Source organism: Emydura macquarii, unplaced genomic scaffold, assembly GCF_026122565.2.
Source record: "Emydura macquarii macquarii isolate MOO-44397 ecotype Brisbane River unplaced genomic scaffold, CSIRO-AGI_Emac_v2 contig_295, whole genome shotgun sequence".
NCBI lineage: Eukaryota > Metazoa > Chordata > Testudines > Chelidae > Emydura > Emydura macquarii.
The window spans coordinates 9,368,832-9,383,646 of record NW_027130432.1 but is presented as its reverse complement, the minus strand read 5'-3'; the positions used below and the strand labels follow the sequence as shown (position 1 = coordinate 9,383,646).

The following is a 14,815-nucleotide window of genomic DNA, read 5'->3' as shown; positions in this document are numbered from 1 at the left end:
TGGACATCCTGTATACTACTGCTTTTTACAGAGCCATGATCTGTTTCAGTATGGAGGATTTCTTGTCTACATATTTTTATTCTGTGAGGCATATAAGAAGGAAAGGATCAAATTATTTAGGGCAGAGAATCCGAAACGTAGTAGATGGGGAGATATGAAGCCAGTGTTGAATGTTCCTATACAAGAGGGACCTCTGCAGACCGCTCGTGCCTTAGGGTCTCTGGGTGACAGCAAGAGGACAAACATGGAAAAACCATTCTTTTCAAAAAGCCCCAATCTGAGACAACAGTTAGCTGCAGTGCTATTAATGTTGCCTTTGCACCTGTACTTCCACGCCAACAAAGTCCGTTCTGTGTGGGAAGACCCAGAGGCTGGGTAATATGAAGTCTACTTGTTGAGTCTTGGCAGTAGTTTGAGCGGTCAGTTTCTGTTGCTCACATTTGGAAGACTGTTCTTTCTCCCTTTTGGAGGCCAGAATCCACTCTGTGTCTCTCCACCTTGATTGAAGCATTAAGGGAACTCTGAAGTTCACCTTAAGACATTATCTAGGTTTTCTTACACATTTCCTACAAGTTTTACTGATTGGCTTTTGTCCAGACTTATTATTTGCCCCTCCTGGTGAATTAAATCTGTTCATGTTAGCCATCTTTTGCTGACACAGTAAATCCTAATTAGGATTTATTTGGAAAAGATAAAAACAAAACTGTAAAAATGCAAAAAGGGCCCCATTAAAAATAAAAGCCATTACAGAAGCGAACAGTACAGAATAAATCCTGGATTTCTATATTTTGAACTGAGGGCTCTTAACAATGAATAATCTTGGTAAACTTTTTAACAAGTAAGATAATATGAAGGAACAAGAGGTTTCAAGTTTAAATTTTTCTTTGGCAGCCTAGGAGCAGTAGTTTTGTATTAAATCTGACCATTTAAAGAAGCTAATGCCTTTTTTTTTTTTTTTTTTTTGCATTCTTTTTCCTCTGTAGTTGCTTAATAATGAGGGAATTATACCTCTGTGTACAATTTTTCTGAAGACTTCAGAAGGAAAGACAATTTTTAACAGTCACGTTTATCTATACAGTTGATTAAAGGCTTGTGTACACAGTGGAGTAATGCGCTCTACGAGGGTATGGTTTCTAAAGCACGCTAAGGGGCTGCGCATTAATTGGTCTCTTTCTGGTATGCACTAAAGCTTATCTAGCACATTTTAACGTAGGGTCTGCACGGATCAATTAAAGCGCAGGATGGAAGCGTGTTTTAGAAATCACACCTTCACAGAATGCATTATCCCACCATGTAGACAGGCCCTGAGTAGCGTTTAACCCGTTGACTCTTGTAAGCATTTTTTACATTGCTACATCACATCCTGAAATTCATTCCCTTGTGCTGATACTCAAGTAAATTTGCTAAGCGTTACATAGAGATGAAACAAATTCTGATTTATACTGCAGGTCATCACATGCAGTTAAGCAGAGTTGAGTCCATAATCTTAAATTGGCTGAACTACTTAGATGCTGGAGAAAGGACTTTGCTGTCTAGAAGTTTGGACCGGTATTCTTGGATAGGCAAGCTTTGTTTTGTATTTATAAAGTGTTCTGTTTTTTGGTGGCGAAGGATTTAAGTCATGTGAAAGCTTTTGGGTTTTTTCTTTCTTTTTCTTGTGAAAGGAAACCTGAAACTCTAGTTAAGATTTTGCCCAAGTTGAACCTTGTGAAATGTTTTTCAACTGCACAGATGACCATGATGACATGACCATGATGACGCATCACTTGCATCTAATGCCATATGAGGAAGATAGGAAATGAAGTGTTGTGTTGCTTTAGGTCAGGGGTGGGGAACGTCCGTCCCGCGGGCCGTATAAGGCCCGCAAAATCATTTGGTCTGGCCCTGGCAAGGCAACCGCAGGGGGGAATTTGGCGGCAGCGTGGTTTCACGGCGGCGGCGGGGTTCTGTGGGGGGGGGGGCAGTGACCGCCGCTGAAACCCTGCCGCCGTTTGCCCCTTTTCGGCAGCGGGGGGGAATTTGGCGGCGGACACTCAGCCGTCTTCCGCGTACCACCATCAGGCCCTTGGCAAAAAAAAAGGTTCCCCACCCCGCTTTAGGTAGTGGACGCCAATTAAAAATATTTCAATCCACCTTTAACTCCACATGTCTTTGTATACTATGAACCAAGTACAGTCTTGAATATTTACCCATTTTGAGTGAACTGCTTAGTCCAGCGGTTTCCAAACCATAGTATGCATACTACCAGTGGTACGCAGGCCACCTCCCAATGGTATGCATCCAACAACTAATTAAGGCCTGGTCTACACTTACCGCAAAATTCGATGGCAGTCGACAGGACATATGCAAGCTGCTCTATGTAGCTTCCATATCTCTCATCGACTTCCTAAATTCTAATGAGCGTGGCGTCCCCACGACCCTGCGCCGACGAGAAATGCCCTCCCATCGACGCAGTGTTACTCTTTCTCCAGGGATGAATTTATTAAGTCGATTTCCAGATTGATTGAGTGGGTCTCCACTTGTACTCAATCAGTCCTGAAGTATCGGTCTGACGGTGGCGAATTCGCCGCCATCAGTGAAGACATACCCTAAGACTGCAGAATTCTTTTAAAAAATTGTTTTACTCCACCATCTCAGATGGGGTAAGTTTATTATGCATTTATTAATATTTTGAAAGACTACAGCTTTTTATATACATAGCTATGTTATTGATACAATGTGTTTTAACAACACTTAGGTTTTACAACAGTTTTCATACGTAGTCTGTTTATAAAAAAAATTGGTGGTGGTACTACAGGTAGAGGCGTTTTATGTTAGTGGTGTGCAATGTGGTAGAGCTTGGGAACTGCTGGCTTAGTCCATAGTTTCATGAGTGAAAGTAAGCCATCTGAAAAGGGAGTATTGTGCGGGTCAAAATACTAACAGTTGTGGTTCACTGTTAGCCTGAAAATGAATATTCATGGCTGAAAAGACAGAAAACACCCAGGGAGCGGAGACTTGTTTTTGCATGTCTTGCCATTTGGTATCTTGCTCTTGAAGTTGTAATAGTAGAAGAAGAAGAAACCTAAGAAACAACTGTGGGAGGGGTTACTGGAAATGTTTAGATGACCATGTATACTTACATATGTACTATGTAAATACAGAAATGTAAAATACCTATTATATGTACAACAAAGAAACTTGATATCTCTTGCAACTAGTTCTGTAAAGTATTCTGTGCTGTGAATGTCACTTGGATAGCAACCAGTTGTTTCTTCCTTTATAGGTCTAAAAAGTGTGCATTTGTAGTTTTGTAAATGACATAGAATGATTAAATGCAGCTATTGATTTGATTTCACACAAGACACTAAGTAGCTGCTGCCATCACTACTAGTTTGCTTCAATAAATGGTATCATGGAAGTAACATGGCATTTGATAAAATTCAGCAAAGAAATAATTGACAGCTTCCATGTTTGGTATGAAGGCTTTCTTTCTCCCCAGCTGAACACCACTCTGGAAAAATAAAGGAATTTTTTTTTCCATGACTCCCCTGCCATCTCCCAGCCCACCACTCAAAAGAGAAATGTTAAAGGTACAGGGCCCAGAGATAGGGGGAGAGAAACTACTGTGTCTAAGCAGTTGTCTGTCATTATATATTAAACTGCTTGATTTTTTTTTTTGGTATTCTGAGACCTGATATTCCAAGAGATTCTGTCCTATTTCCTTCACCCTGTGGGAAATAAATCATGCTGAATAGGAAGTTATCCAGCATGCTCTGTAGCAAATTCTGTTATTAAACATTTGCATTATGGTTTCCAGAGCATTGGCATCTGGAGGCTTTTCCTCTCTCATCTATTAAGAAACCCTAGTGCGCCTGGCCACCTTGCTCTAGACCCACTGTATTGGAGGTCATTGCAATGTCATGCAACTGGTCTGGCAGCATCAGCAATGAGGAAGCTCTGCCAGCTCTATGGTGTTTTAGGATGAAAGCACCTGTGGTTCAAGGAAGGGAAAAGGTGGCATAGGGGACAGAATGTGATGGTTTGTACAGAGAGGGAGGGGATAAAAGGGAAAAGAAAAATAAGTATTATAGACTAGCTGCAAGAACAATAACTTTATAGAATTGCTCATATGATGGCAGTTATGGGGTGAAGTTTCCACAGTTGTGCATTGCCTTCTGAAATACCACCCTTTCTATTTGGATCTCAAATTGTATGTTTCCCTTTGGAGCCATATTTACTTGTTGCTCTGGGAGCCAGTCTGTTATATTGAATTTTTTAATCAAGTTGCATCATACAGCATATTATATGGGTGAGCCAGAGAAACCAAAGCAACTTCAAAATCTGTCTTGTATTTGAGCATAATTCTTTGTGAATTGCTTAAAGAAAAACCTTTTTGGGTTCTCTGAGCAGTAAATCCAAACTAAATTGCCCAACTTGAGCTTGGTTTTGTGTTGATTTTGTAACTAAAATAGGTGAAAGGAATGGTAGCCAATGTATACAGCTCTATGGAAGATTACTAATGTATGTGTTTAAATGCTGGTACTTTTTACACACAAATCTTATTAAAACAGGTTTTATTTTACTGTTCCATTCATGTCCTGCTATTGCAAACGTTTTAATTTGTTCCCTTGTCTTCATTCATTAGACATTTGCTGACCAGGTGTTTGGCATTTTCAGTTGGACTGTTCCAATTGCTGTAGCTGTTTCATGTTTTGGTGGACTTAATGCATCAATTTTATCATCATCTAGGTAATGCACATTTGGTTCTGTTTTAAGATGTCCATTATGCACTCTTGGGCAACTTAGTTTATCACACAAAATAAATTAACCCTTTTAATGTCCATTCTATTAAAGAATATCACAATAAAATAACTGTCCTCAATAGACTTCAGTTTGTATATTCCCTATCACTGCTCCTTTGCCACCCCTCCCCTGCCAAAATGTGACTGCATAGTGATATGTACAATATAATGTAAGAAATAATTAATGTTGCATACTAGGTAATCAACCACAGTTTTATGCCCTCTTATTTGATAAAGAATTGGCTTATTCTCCAGTTTTATTGTGGCGTTAACTTGGTCTCCTTGATTTTCTGTTTAAATATTGTGTTTAGAGCTGAAAAATGTATTAAGTTTATGACCCTGTGTATATAGCTTTGAATGCCAGTCTTTTTAAAGCTTCAGATACGTCATGGAAACTTTCTCCTATGCATTGACTACAGATATGACTAGTGCAAGCTTCAAAGGGGTTTTTATAATACCTGTAAAATCTTGTTTGTCTGTTAAATGCATACTTAATCTCTCACAACAGGAAAGAACCGTTAATTTGAAATTATACAATAGGTAAATTTAGTTATTTATAGAAATTCTTATATGTAGAGTCACCTTCAGGGCCTGATCATAAATCATTTTTCTTATTGTTGTGCCATGAAAATTTCTATCTTAATGTCAATACTTAAAATTGTACCAGAGTGCTTAACTAACGGTATATAGCTGTAATTGTGAATGCTTTCTGCCTCATAAAAATTAAAACCTACTTGAATAATCACAGAAGTTTACCTTTAGCACTGTTTGGTTTTTTTAAATGTGTAGAGATTTACTTATATATAATTCCACAGACCTACATCCAATACAAGAATAGTTGAATACACATGTAGGTTTTTTTGGAGATAGTTGTCATAACACATTTTCACAAAGCTTGCTTGCTTTCTTTGGCTCAAGATTTACCTGTTCTTGTATCCTTTACAGGCTATTTTTTGTAGGATCCCGGGAAGGTCATCTCCCTGACCTGTTGTCCATGATCCACGTAGGGAGGTTCACACCTGTACCAGCGCTACTCTTCAGTGTAAGTTGCTGCTGCTGCTTTTAAGCTGTATGGAAGTGTTTTGGATATAAAATTGATCCAAAATGGAATTTTCTTTACTTGGGTTAGAGTTCTTTGATAGGTAAGGGGTCTGTATATTACAGAGGTTCTCAAACTGTAGTCCGCAGAAAGGTTGCAGAACAATCGAGAATATTTGTACTTGGCCCTGAACTTGATTTATTTTTTCTGACTACGGAGATCAAGGCCGTTTTGACAGTGATGCTGGGGCTAAAGAAAAAAAAATTATTTTTCACACTTAATCCAGAAGCGAAACACGTTTCTTTAAATTGGTACCCTACTACACTACATACATAGTTTTAATTGGTCGCATTTTTCAGCTGCGTATGCATGGTTTTCATTGGATGTAATTCCGCTAACCTACCTATTTTGTATTTATTGGTCATCATTGTCACATGGAAAGTACTGACTGTATCCCCATCCAGTGCTTTTTCAAAAAATGTAATAGTTGTCAGTCCAGTGAGTAGGATAGTAGTCAACCCCCAGAAATGGATCTGTGGTTGAAAACGGGATATTTGCAACAACAAATAATCAAACCAGTGATGGTGAGATCAGCGAAAAGTTCAAAATCATATGAGCAACAAGTAAATATGGCTCCAAAGGGAAACATACAATTTGAGATCCAAATAGAAAGGGTGGTATTTCAGAAGGCAATGCACAACTGCGGGAACTCCATCCCATAACTGCCATCATGAGACTACAGCAAGTGAACATACATCTGCAAAGGAAATTTTGAGTGCAGACACGTGTTTACCAGGAACCGGTATAAGTAATGAAAATATACTGAAACGCCAACAAACGGTAAGACAGTACGACTCAAGCTATATTAATTTAGGCTTCACATGGGCTGGTGAACAAGATGAACCAAGACTACAACGTGTGTTATGCTATGCAGTGCTGGCTAACAAAAGCTTGAAGGCCTGCAAATATCCGGCATCATTTGGAGACAAATCATGCTGCTTTCAAAGATAAATCTCCTGAAATTTTTCAGCACAAACAATGAGTTGAAGCAAGGGAAATAACAATGTTTGCTCATGCAACAGTAAACGTAAAGGCCCTGGAAGCTTCATCTCTTGCAAGCTTTCGAATCGCCAAAGTGGGGACGCCTCCCACTGTTGGTGAAGAACTTATTCTGCCTGCAGCTAAAGAACTTGCATGTATAATGTGTGGAGAGAAGACAGCAAAGCAGTTAGATAGTGTCATTTGAAAGAGGCACACAATGTCACACACAATTCAAGATATGGCAGCTAGTGTGAAAGACATTTTTGTGAAATGTGTGACCAACAGTAGGTATTTTGCATTGCAGTTGGATGAGATGACTTATCGCTCACGTTGCATACATCAGGTATGAATGAGAAGGGAAAGTACTGGAAGATATTTTGTTTTGTCGTGCCAAGAACAACCACTGAACAACTTTTCCACTTACTCAATGAGTTTATAAAGGAACACTGTATTGATTGGCAACATTGCGTTGGAGTATGTACTGACAGTACACAAGCAATGATGGGAAGACACGGCTTGTATCTGTGAAGTGGCACCTAATACACATGGGTGCACTGTAGCATTCATCAAGAGGCACAAGCTGCCAAGAAAATGCCAGTGGAAATGAAGGGTGTTTTGGAATCTGCTGTGAAAACCATTAATTTCATAAAAAGTAGACCTATGAATTTTTAGGATACTGTGCAATGAAATGGGTAGTGCTCCTGTACAACTTCTTCATACAGAAGTATGATGGTTGTCAAGAGGCAAAGTTACTTACTCATTTGTTTGCGCTACGTGCAGAAGTACAACTATTTCTAACAGATCATACATTCCAATTCACAAGTTGTTTTGAAGTTTCATCCTGGCTGTCACAATTGGCTTACCTCTCCGATATATTCACGCACCTAAATGAGTTGAATGCTGGGCTGCAGGGAGTTTGTGACTATATTGGATGTGTGAGACAAAATCAATGCAATGAGGAAGAAACTTGACTTGTTTGCTAGTCGTGTAAAAAAGAATTTCAGTACATTCCTAATATTGGAAGGTTTTCTGTGTGAAAGGTTTTGACCAAAAAAAAAAAAAAAAAAAAAATAAAAGAATATCATGGTGCTCTTAAGCAACAGTTTGAACATTACTTTCCAGTAGAAGCTGAACCAAACTACTGGATACATAATCCTTTCGGAATTGAAATCAGTGAGCTGCTCTCGGCTTTGTCCAAGAAGGCACAAGAGTGCTTGTTGGAGCTTTCTTTCGATGAAACATTACGGTCAGAATTTAAAAGACATTCCTTAATTGAGTTTTGGATTCAAAGAACTGGAGAATACTCAGAACTTGCAGACAAAGCAGTGTGTTTTCTGATGCCATTTGCTACTACATACCTGTGCGAGACAGGATTTTCATCACTTACCACCCTCAAGTCCAAATACAGAAGCAGGATGAATGCTGAACCTGACCTAAGGCTAAAGATGACAAACATTACACCCGACTTCCCTGAACTTTGCTCAAAAAAACCAGTTTAAAACGACTAAAATAGGAGTTGTATGCTTTTATTTGTAGAACAAAATAAGTTAATAATTAAGGGGTTTTTTTTAATATAGCACTTTTATCCAAAGCATTTTACAATAGTTAGTTAACAGTACAAACAGCATTTGGAAAGATCATAAAGTGGTCCGCCGAGACTCTCAGCAATTTTCAAGTGGTCCGTGAAAAAGAAGTTTGAGAACCACTGGTTTATTATATTGTGATCTTTCACTTGTATGAGTTAACAATTAATTAGTCTTTGGAGAGTTGCATTAGGTTGATAATCCCTAAATTCTTAATGTATGTCAAACTGCAAAGTCTCTAACTATAAAGAAACGAGGTGGAATAAAATAACTGAATGCTTTGTCTGTTTTGCTGTTGGGTGCAGTTCTTTGCAAGCTTCTATTGCCCATGAGCAAGATAAGACTAAAGCTAGTCTAAGATCCATCTTGATTTTTCTTTGTCTTCTTGATAGCAAATCAAATAGATAATATACCTTCAGGCTAATTAATCTTAAAAATATAATTGAACTACTTCCAGTAAAACTCCAGCTGTTTATGAACTCCTTTATGCTCTGGTAAACCTATTTAATGTATTTTGCCCCTGTAACTATCTTTGTCAATAGCTAAGTAATTGGACATTGGTGTTAAATTCAGTACTTTATTCACTTCCATCTTTAGTGAATTGCAAGAAACAATTCTTGTGCCCCTCCCCCCCCCACCTTGGAAAATATCAGTAAAACCCCATCTGTGGGAATGATCAGAAATAATTGTAATAAATAAGACCATTTCTGTAAGGGTGAGGTCTTCAAGTATAAAATCACATAAAGCATGGAGGCATGAAAGATGACAATGTGCAAAGCAAAAAAACCAAACCCTCAATTAATTTGTGAAACCTGTGTGTCACTTATATCAGAAAACAGACTAACAAGGCTAGTCTTCAGCAAAACGAGAGTTCTGTGGCACCTTAAAGACTAACAAATTTATTTGGGCAGAAACCCACTTCATCAGATGCAAAGTAGGTTTCTCCCCCAAAAAGCTTATGCCCAAATACATTTGTTAGTCTTTAAGGGGCCACAGAACTCTCATTATGTCACTTATAGTTCTTCACGGTACTCATGTTCTTTCCCAACAGTGTACTATGGCCCTCATTTATCTGACTGTAGAAGATGTCTTCCAGCTTATTAACTACTTCAGTTTCAGTTACTGGTTTTTTGTGGGATTATCAATAGCTGGGCAGTTATACCTCCGCTGGAAGGAACCAGATCGACCCAGGCCTCTCAAGGTATGAATTAATGGAGGCAGTTTATTTTTAAGATCTTTCCCCTACCCCAATACATCCTATAGCACTGTCTGAAATTTGAACCCACCTGCATTATGTCTGAAGTGTAATGCCTGTGTTAGATTGCAAACTCTCAGGGCACAAACCATCTCGTCTTTTTTGTAAAATGCCATGCCATTGCTATCAAGCACTCAATAAATAGTCCTGTTCAAGCAGATTGGCTCAGATGCTAGATGAAAATGACTGACTGATATTCCTTTTGTTTCAGTTCAATCACTACTCCATCCTTCTGAAAAATGGTTCATGTTGCTAAAAATAGTAGCTAGTCTTGCTCTTTGGATTATAGCTCTAGGGATTATTGCTCTCTTCCCCTGCTCCTCAATCTCCACTCTATTGTGTGAAGTTAAGGAGGGTAAATTAGTCATCAGCACCTTTGCCACAAAGACAATGTTTGGCGCTATTGTGATATGCCTGAATTCTTTATTCCTTTAACACCTTTCTCTGGTAGAGTGTGATGCCTTTCGTTAAACTAACCATGCCATTCTTGACTTTTGAAAGGTGATGTCTAAAAGCCCCTCTGCTGCTGAGCAAAGCTTCTTTCAATACTGTATAGTTATAATCTTACACTATTGCTCATGTCAATCCTAGCTGTTATACTATGGTTCTGCTATATGGAGTGTCTTCCTTGTATCCACTTACCATGCTTCTAACTAGGCAAATATACACAACAGCACAAAGTGCACTTCTATGGGAATTAAAAATTGCACTTACATGCATTCTAATGGAAATGTGATTAACGGTTGAGATAACAGTCCAAGAATGTTCTAATCTTTTTATCCTTTTCTACAGCTGAGTCTATTTTTCCCAATAGTTTTCTGCATATGCTCTGTATTTCTGGTGGTCGTGCCACTGTACAGTGATACCATTAATTCATTGATCGGAATTGGCATTGCTATATCTGGAATTCCAGTCTATTTCATTGGCGTCTACGTGCCCATATCCAGAAGGCCTCCATTTATCAACAAGATATTAGGTAAATGCATGTAGACAGGAGACATTTCACTGTTTGCTAGGCTCCAATGAAGCTATTTTACAATAGGTTTTAAAGTAGTGAGAGTCATCCCATGAGATGAATGGCAATTATTGGACTTTTTTCCCCCCATTGTATTTCACATTTCCTTTAGTGTATATTTTATAGTTTCTATCAATCATTGTTTGTATCTTAACACACTGAAATATCTAAATCCTAAAGTAAGGCTGGCTGTAATTCTAAAATGACAATCTTTCTGGACTGTAGCAATTATGTTGTCTTGCTTCACTTTAGTTGGAGTTTAGATTAATCAGCTGTTTGAAAATATGTAGTTTGCTATTCAAAGCTGAAAAAAATACCTTCTCTGGTGCTTTGCCTGCCAGTAGCCTTTTGTTGAATTGTCACACTTAAGGATTACTCATTCTTTTCTTGCAACCTCCTGTTTTGATTTTTTTTACAATTCAATAAAAGTTTCCACTGGGGGTGTTGTCTTTTATAATCCACTCTTCAATGAACGAGGGTACATGACTTCGTCAGTGTATGGATCAATTAAAACTTTATCAATTTCTTAAATGTGTACAGAACTTGCCCCACTGCACTATTTGGAGCTTTTGTAAGCCTTACCGGTCTATTTTAGGCCTTTTCAATACAGGGAAAACAAATTTCAGTGTATTGTATACGCTATAGGGTACCTGGGAGAAAAAACAATGCTACTGTTTCACAGCTTTTAACAGTGTTTTGTTTTTTTTTTTTTAAACAAAAAAAAACAGACAGACTAGACCAAAAATGGAACTTAATATTGTGTTGTAAATGTATCTTGTTTGTGGTGTTTTTTTTTAAAGAAAATAGAACTTGAACCCTGTTGAGGACTAACTTTTGCTGATCTAGCTGTAGTCCAGTTGGCTTAAAGTTCTGTTTAAGTAATTTGTTGTTTGTGTGATGGTAATACTTGGATATTCACCTGGCTTATCTTCAATTTCCTGTGCAGGTGCTATCACTCGAGCCACCCAGCTGCTTTGTTACAGTGTATTGACAGAGATGGACACTAGTGAAAATAAGAAATTAGAGACCAAATCTAACTAAAGATGCAAAGCAATTCCAAAAACAGCATAGAACCAAGGAAAAGTCACTGACCGGAACAGAAGAGGATCAACAGGGAATATGGGGCAACTGAGGAACCATTGGAGGCAGGAATGGATACACTACCTATAACCGAAGAGGGATGCTTGGGTGGATCATACTCCACCCTGGTCTGTAGTTGAAGTATTGTCAGTACACATTTATATGGGTAATCATTAGCTAATCACTTCGGACATGGAAACAGTGTCTGAACTATTGATTGTAGTTTGAGGCCAATGGAAAAATCTCTTAAATGGAATTTAAGTGGTAAGAGGGGAAAGAAATTCTAGAATAGTAGAGCTGCGTGATCAAATTAAACATACTTTACTTAAAATTGTTATTCCACTAACTAGTTCTCCACAGTTCAAAACCACTCCAAGTCAAATGACCAAAAGCCATTTATATCTGATGGATGGATACTCAGTGGCTATGTGAAGTGACTCCCAAGCGACAAGTGTCCATAACATTCATTCATTCATCCATCCATCATTGGCAGTTACAACAGACAGGATACAGATTCAATGGGCCTATAAAGACTGACTATCCTTTCTCCTCTAGAAATTTAATATTTCAATGTACCATACACTTCATACAAGTGAAAAGTCTTATTTGCAGACCTACACCACTTATCTCCAAAGCTTTTTCATCCTGTACCTTTCACAAGTTCTAAATTCACATCTTACAACCTTAAGATTTGATTAAAATGTTACATCTAAGCATGGATTGTTTCTAAATGGTTCAAATCAAACCCCAAAAGTAAAATACTTAAGAGGCAAAACACTTAAACTTCCACATTTAACTTTCTTAAAGGAGCTTACAAGCAGAGTAATAAGAGACCAGAATTTTCCATTTTTAATTTTCAATTCTGTTCATTTGAAGTTCATTCTTCGAATTCTGGAATACTACTTTTACATATTAGTCCTTTATAGTAGAAAGAATATGTAATACCCTGGCTGTCATCTCAGCTTGAAAATTAGATGTGAAATAGGTTTCTCTTCTGTGACAATCACTATTTGAACATAATATTCAGCTTTGAATAATATTGTGGAAAAAGGGGAAACACTGATCTGATGTACTGTCTGTTTACTTCAACCATTAGTAATAAATGCTGGAAATAATTGTACTACTGAGGTAAAGATTAAATTGCCTTCAAGGTACCAGGGTTCTTCTAATCATACGCTTTTGCTGGCTCTGCTCCTAGGCACTTTACATACCAATGTAAGACACTATTGTAAATATAATACTTCAGATGAGATCTGAAGCAACTGTGCATCATTTGTTTTGAGATGATTAGGACAGCAAACTATAGTCCTGTGGTGCAATATGGAATACATCTCTACTTATTAGCCCATGCTTGAGGTTCAAAAGCTTTAAAACCAATTTTGTCAACTTCCTTAATTAAGAGGAAATACAGCTGTAAAAATGGGGCTCGTATTATGCCTTTGTGGCAGACAGTGGGATGAGCTTGTTTGGCACTCGTGAAATGTTTAGAAATTTTACTGTGTATGTCAACTTCCTACTTAAGTCAGGTTTTATTTTAAACTAGGTAAACTGGACCTGTGCAATCTTAGTTACTTTCTGTGCTATGCTAATTTATTTCACTGTAGCTGAAGAGGTTTAAAATAAATCCCCTCAAACCCTCAGCACACTGCATTGAAAGGCTTTTTTACAATTGGGAGATGTTAAACTCCAAAAGACAGATATTTGGGTTATACGGCACTTATTTTAAGTGTGCCATAACTTCTACCTAGTCTCACTTGTGGATTTATTTTTATGTAAACTTGCACTCCTCTGCTAGGTTTACCAAGCAATATATTTAATTTACCATCTTATTACTGGGTAAATTGAAGTCCAGGAGTTTTATATAAACCTCAACCACTTTTATTGTTTCACCTGACCATTTAATAAAAAAGTGGCATTTAACACTTAATCTTGCTGTGGCTTATTACATTCCAATGTGCTATTAAGAAAATGTAATACATTTAATTGTGAGCTTTGTTTAAAGTATTATAGTAGGTAGTTCACACTCTCAAACTAGCTGTAGTTTTATATTTTATGTGAGTGCTTAGAATAGATTAACTTTAAATAAAATATCTTGTAAATTCCACTACACTGAAATCCATTTCAGGGATGAATTATGTGATCCTCAGTCTGCTATAACTAACAGATCCTGATAAATGCAATGATTTACATTAAAATCATTAATTGATATCCTATTAGCCATGGTGCAGGCTCTCTTGTACTAAAATGCTATGCACATATTGACAGGGGAAAGGATGATGGGGGCAGGAGGGGAGAGGGGAACATGCAGTAGGAGTGGATTAGCAGACAGTTTTCAAAAGGTAGGAAAGGAAAATAGGGACAGTTGCTTGAGGCAGACCTGTAAGATGTGAGGTCAGACTTGTTTTATTTGATCCTAGACCAGTTACATTTTCAGGTCGCTTATGTACAATGGCAGAGTCCCTTTTCCTATGTATAGATAAAATAGCCAAAAAATCTGCTGCCCTATAAATTCCATAATCTGATGTTAGAGGATGATTTTTCAATCTTTCATGGCCTAAAACATAACTATAGGCTAATCTTTGAGCCAGGACTCCCAAAATCATAAGCTGACAATCACTACCTACTTGGCTTAGTGAACATTGCTTGACTACTGCCATGCATGCTGCACCACTATCTGCATAACTACTCTTGGTTGTAGAAGGCCAGCAGACATTCTGAAACAGGGGACAAAGAATAGAGTTCAGTAAATCACCCAAAGTTCTTATTTGAAAGAATTTAACTTCAACTACACTCACGCATTATTGTAACTTCTTCCATGGGACTTTCCTCCACTAACAAACTCTAGCAGAGACTGCTACTTGATTAATTGATTTTTACAAATTATACACTACAAAAGTCTGTGTCAATTTGTGATATTGACAAAAATAGGTTTTGTATGCAGTGTTGTACCCATGTCAATTTCAGGATAGTAGACAGACAAGGTGGGTGAGGTAATATCTTTAGGGGATCAACATCTGT

General features: G+C 37.8%; 1 protein-coding gene across 4 annotated transcripts in view; it reads left to right on the top strand.

Moving 5' to 3' along the window:
- SLC7A6 (solute carrier family 7 member 6) overlaps positions 1–13,720 on the top strand; it is a 56,541-nt gene extending 42,821 nt beyond the window's left edge. For all 4 annotated transcript variants that reach the window (XM_067551727.1, XM_067551722.1, XM_067551706.1 and 1 more), the window contains 5 exons: positions 4,628–4,731; positions 5,730–5,826; positions 9,499–9,648; positions 10,495–10,678; positions 11,664–13,720. In XM_067551727.1, coding sequence (XP_067407828.1) covers positions 4,628–4,731; positions 5,730–5,826; positions 9,499–9,648; positions 10,495–10,678; positions 11,664–11,758 — 630 coding nt within the window. In that variant the 3' untranslated portion in view covers positions 11,759–13,720. The remainder of the gene's footprint in view (positions 1–4,627; positions 4,732–5,729; positions 5,827–9,498; positions 9,649–10,494; positions 10,679–11,663) is intronic.
- The last annotated feature ends 1,095 nt before the right edge of the window (positions 13,721–14,815 follow it).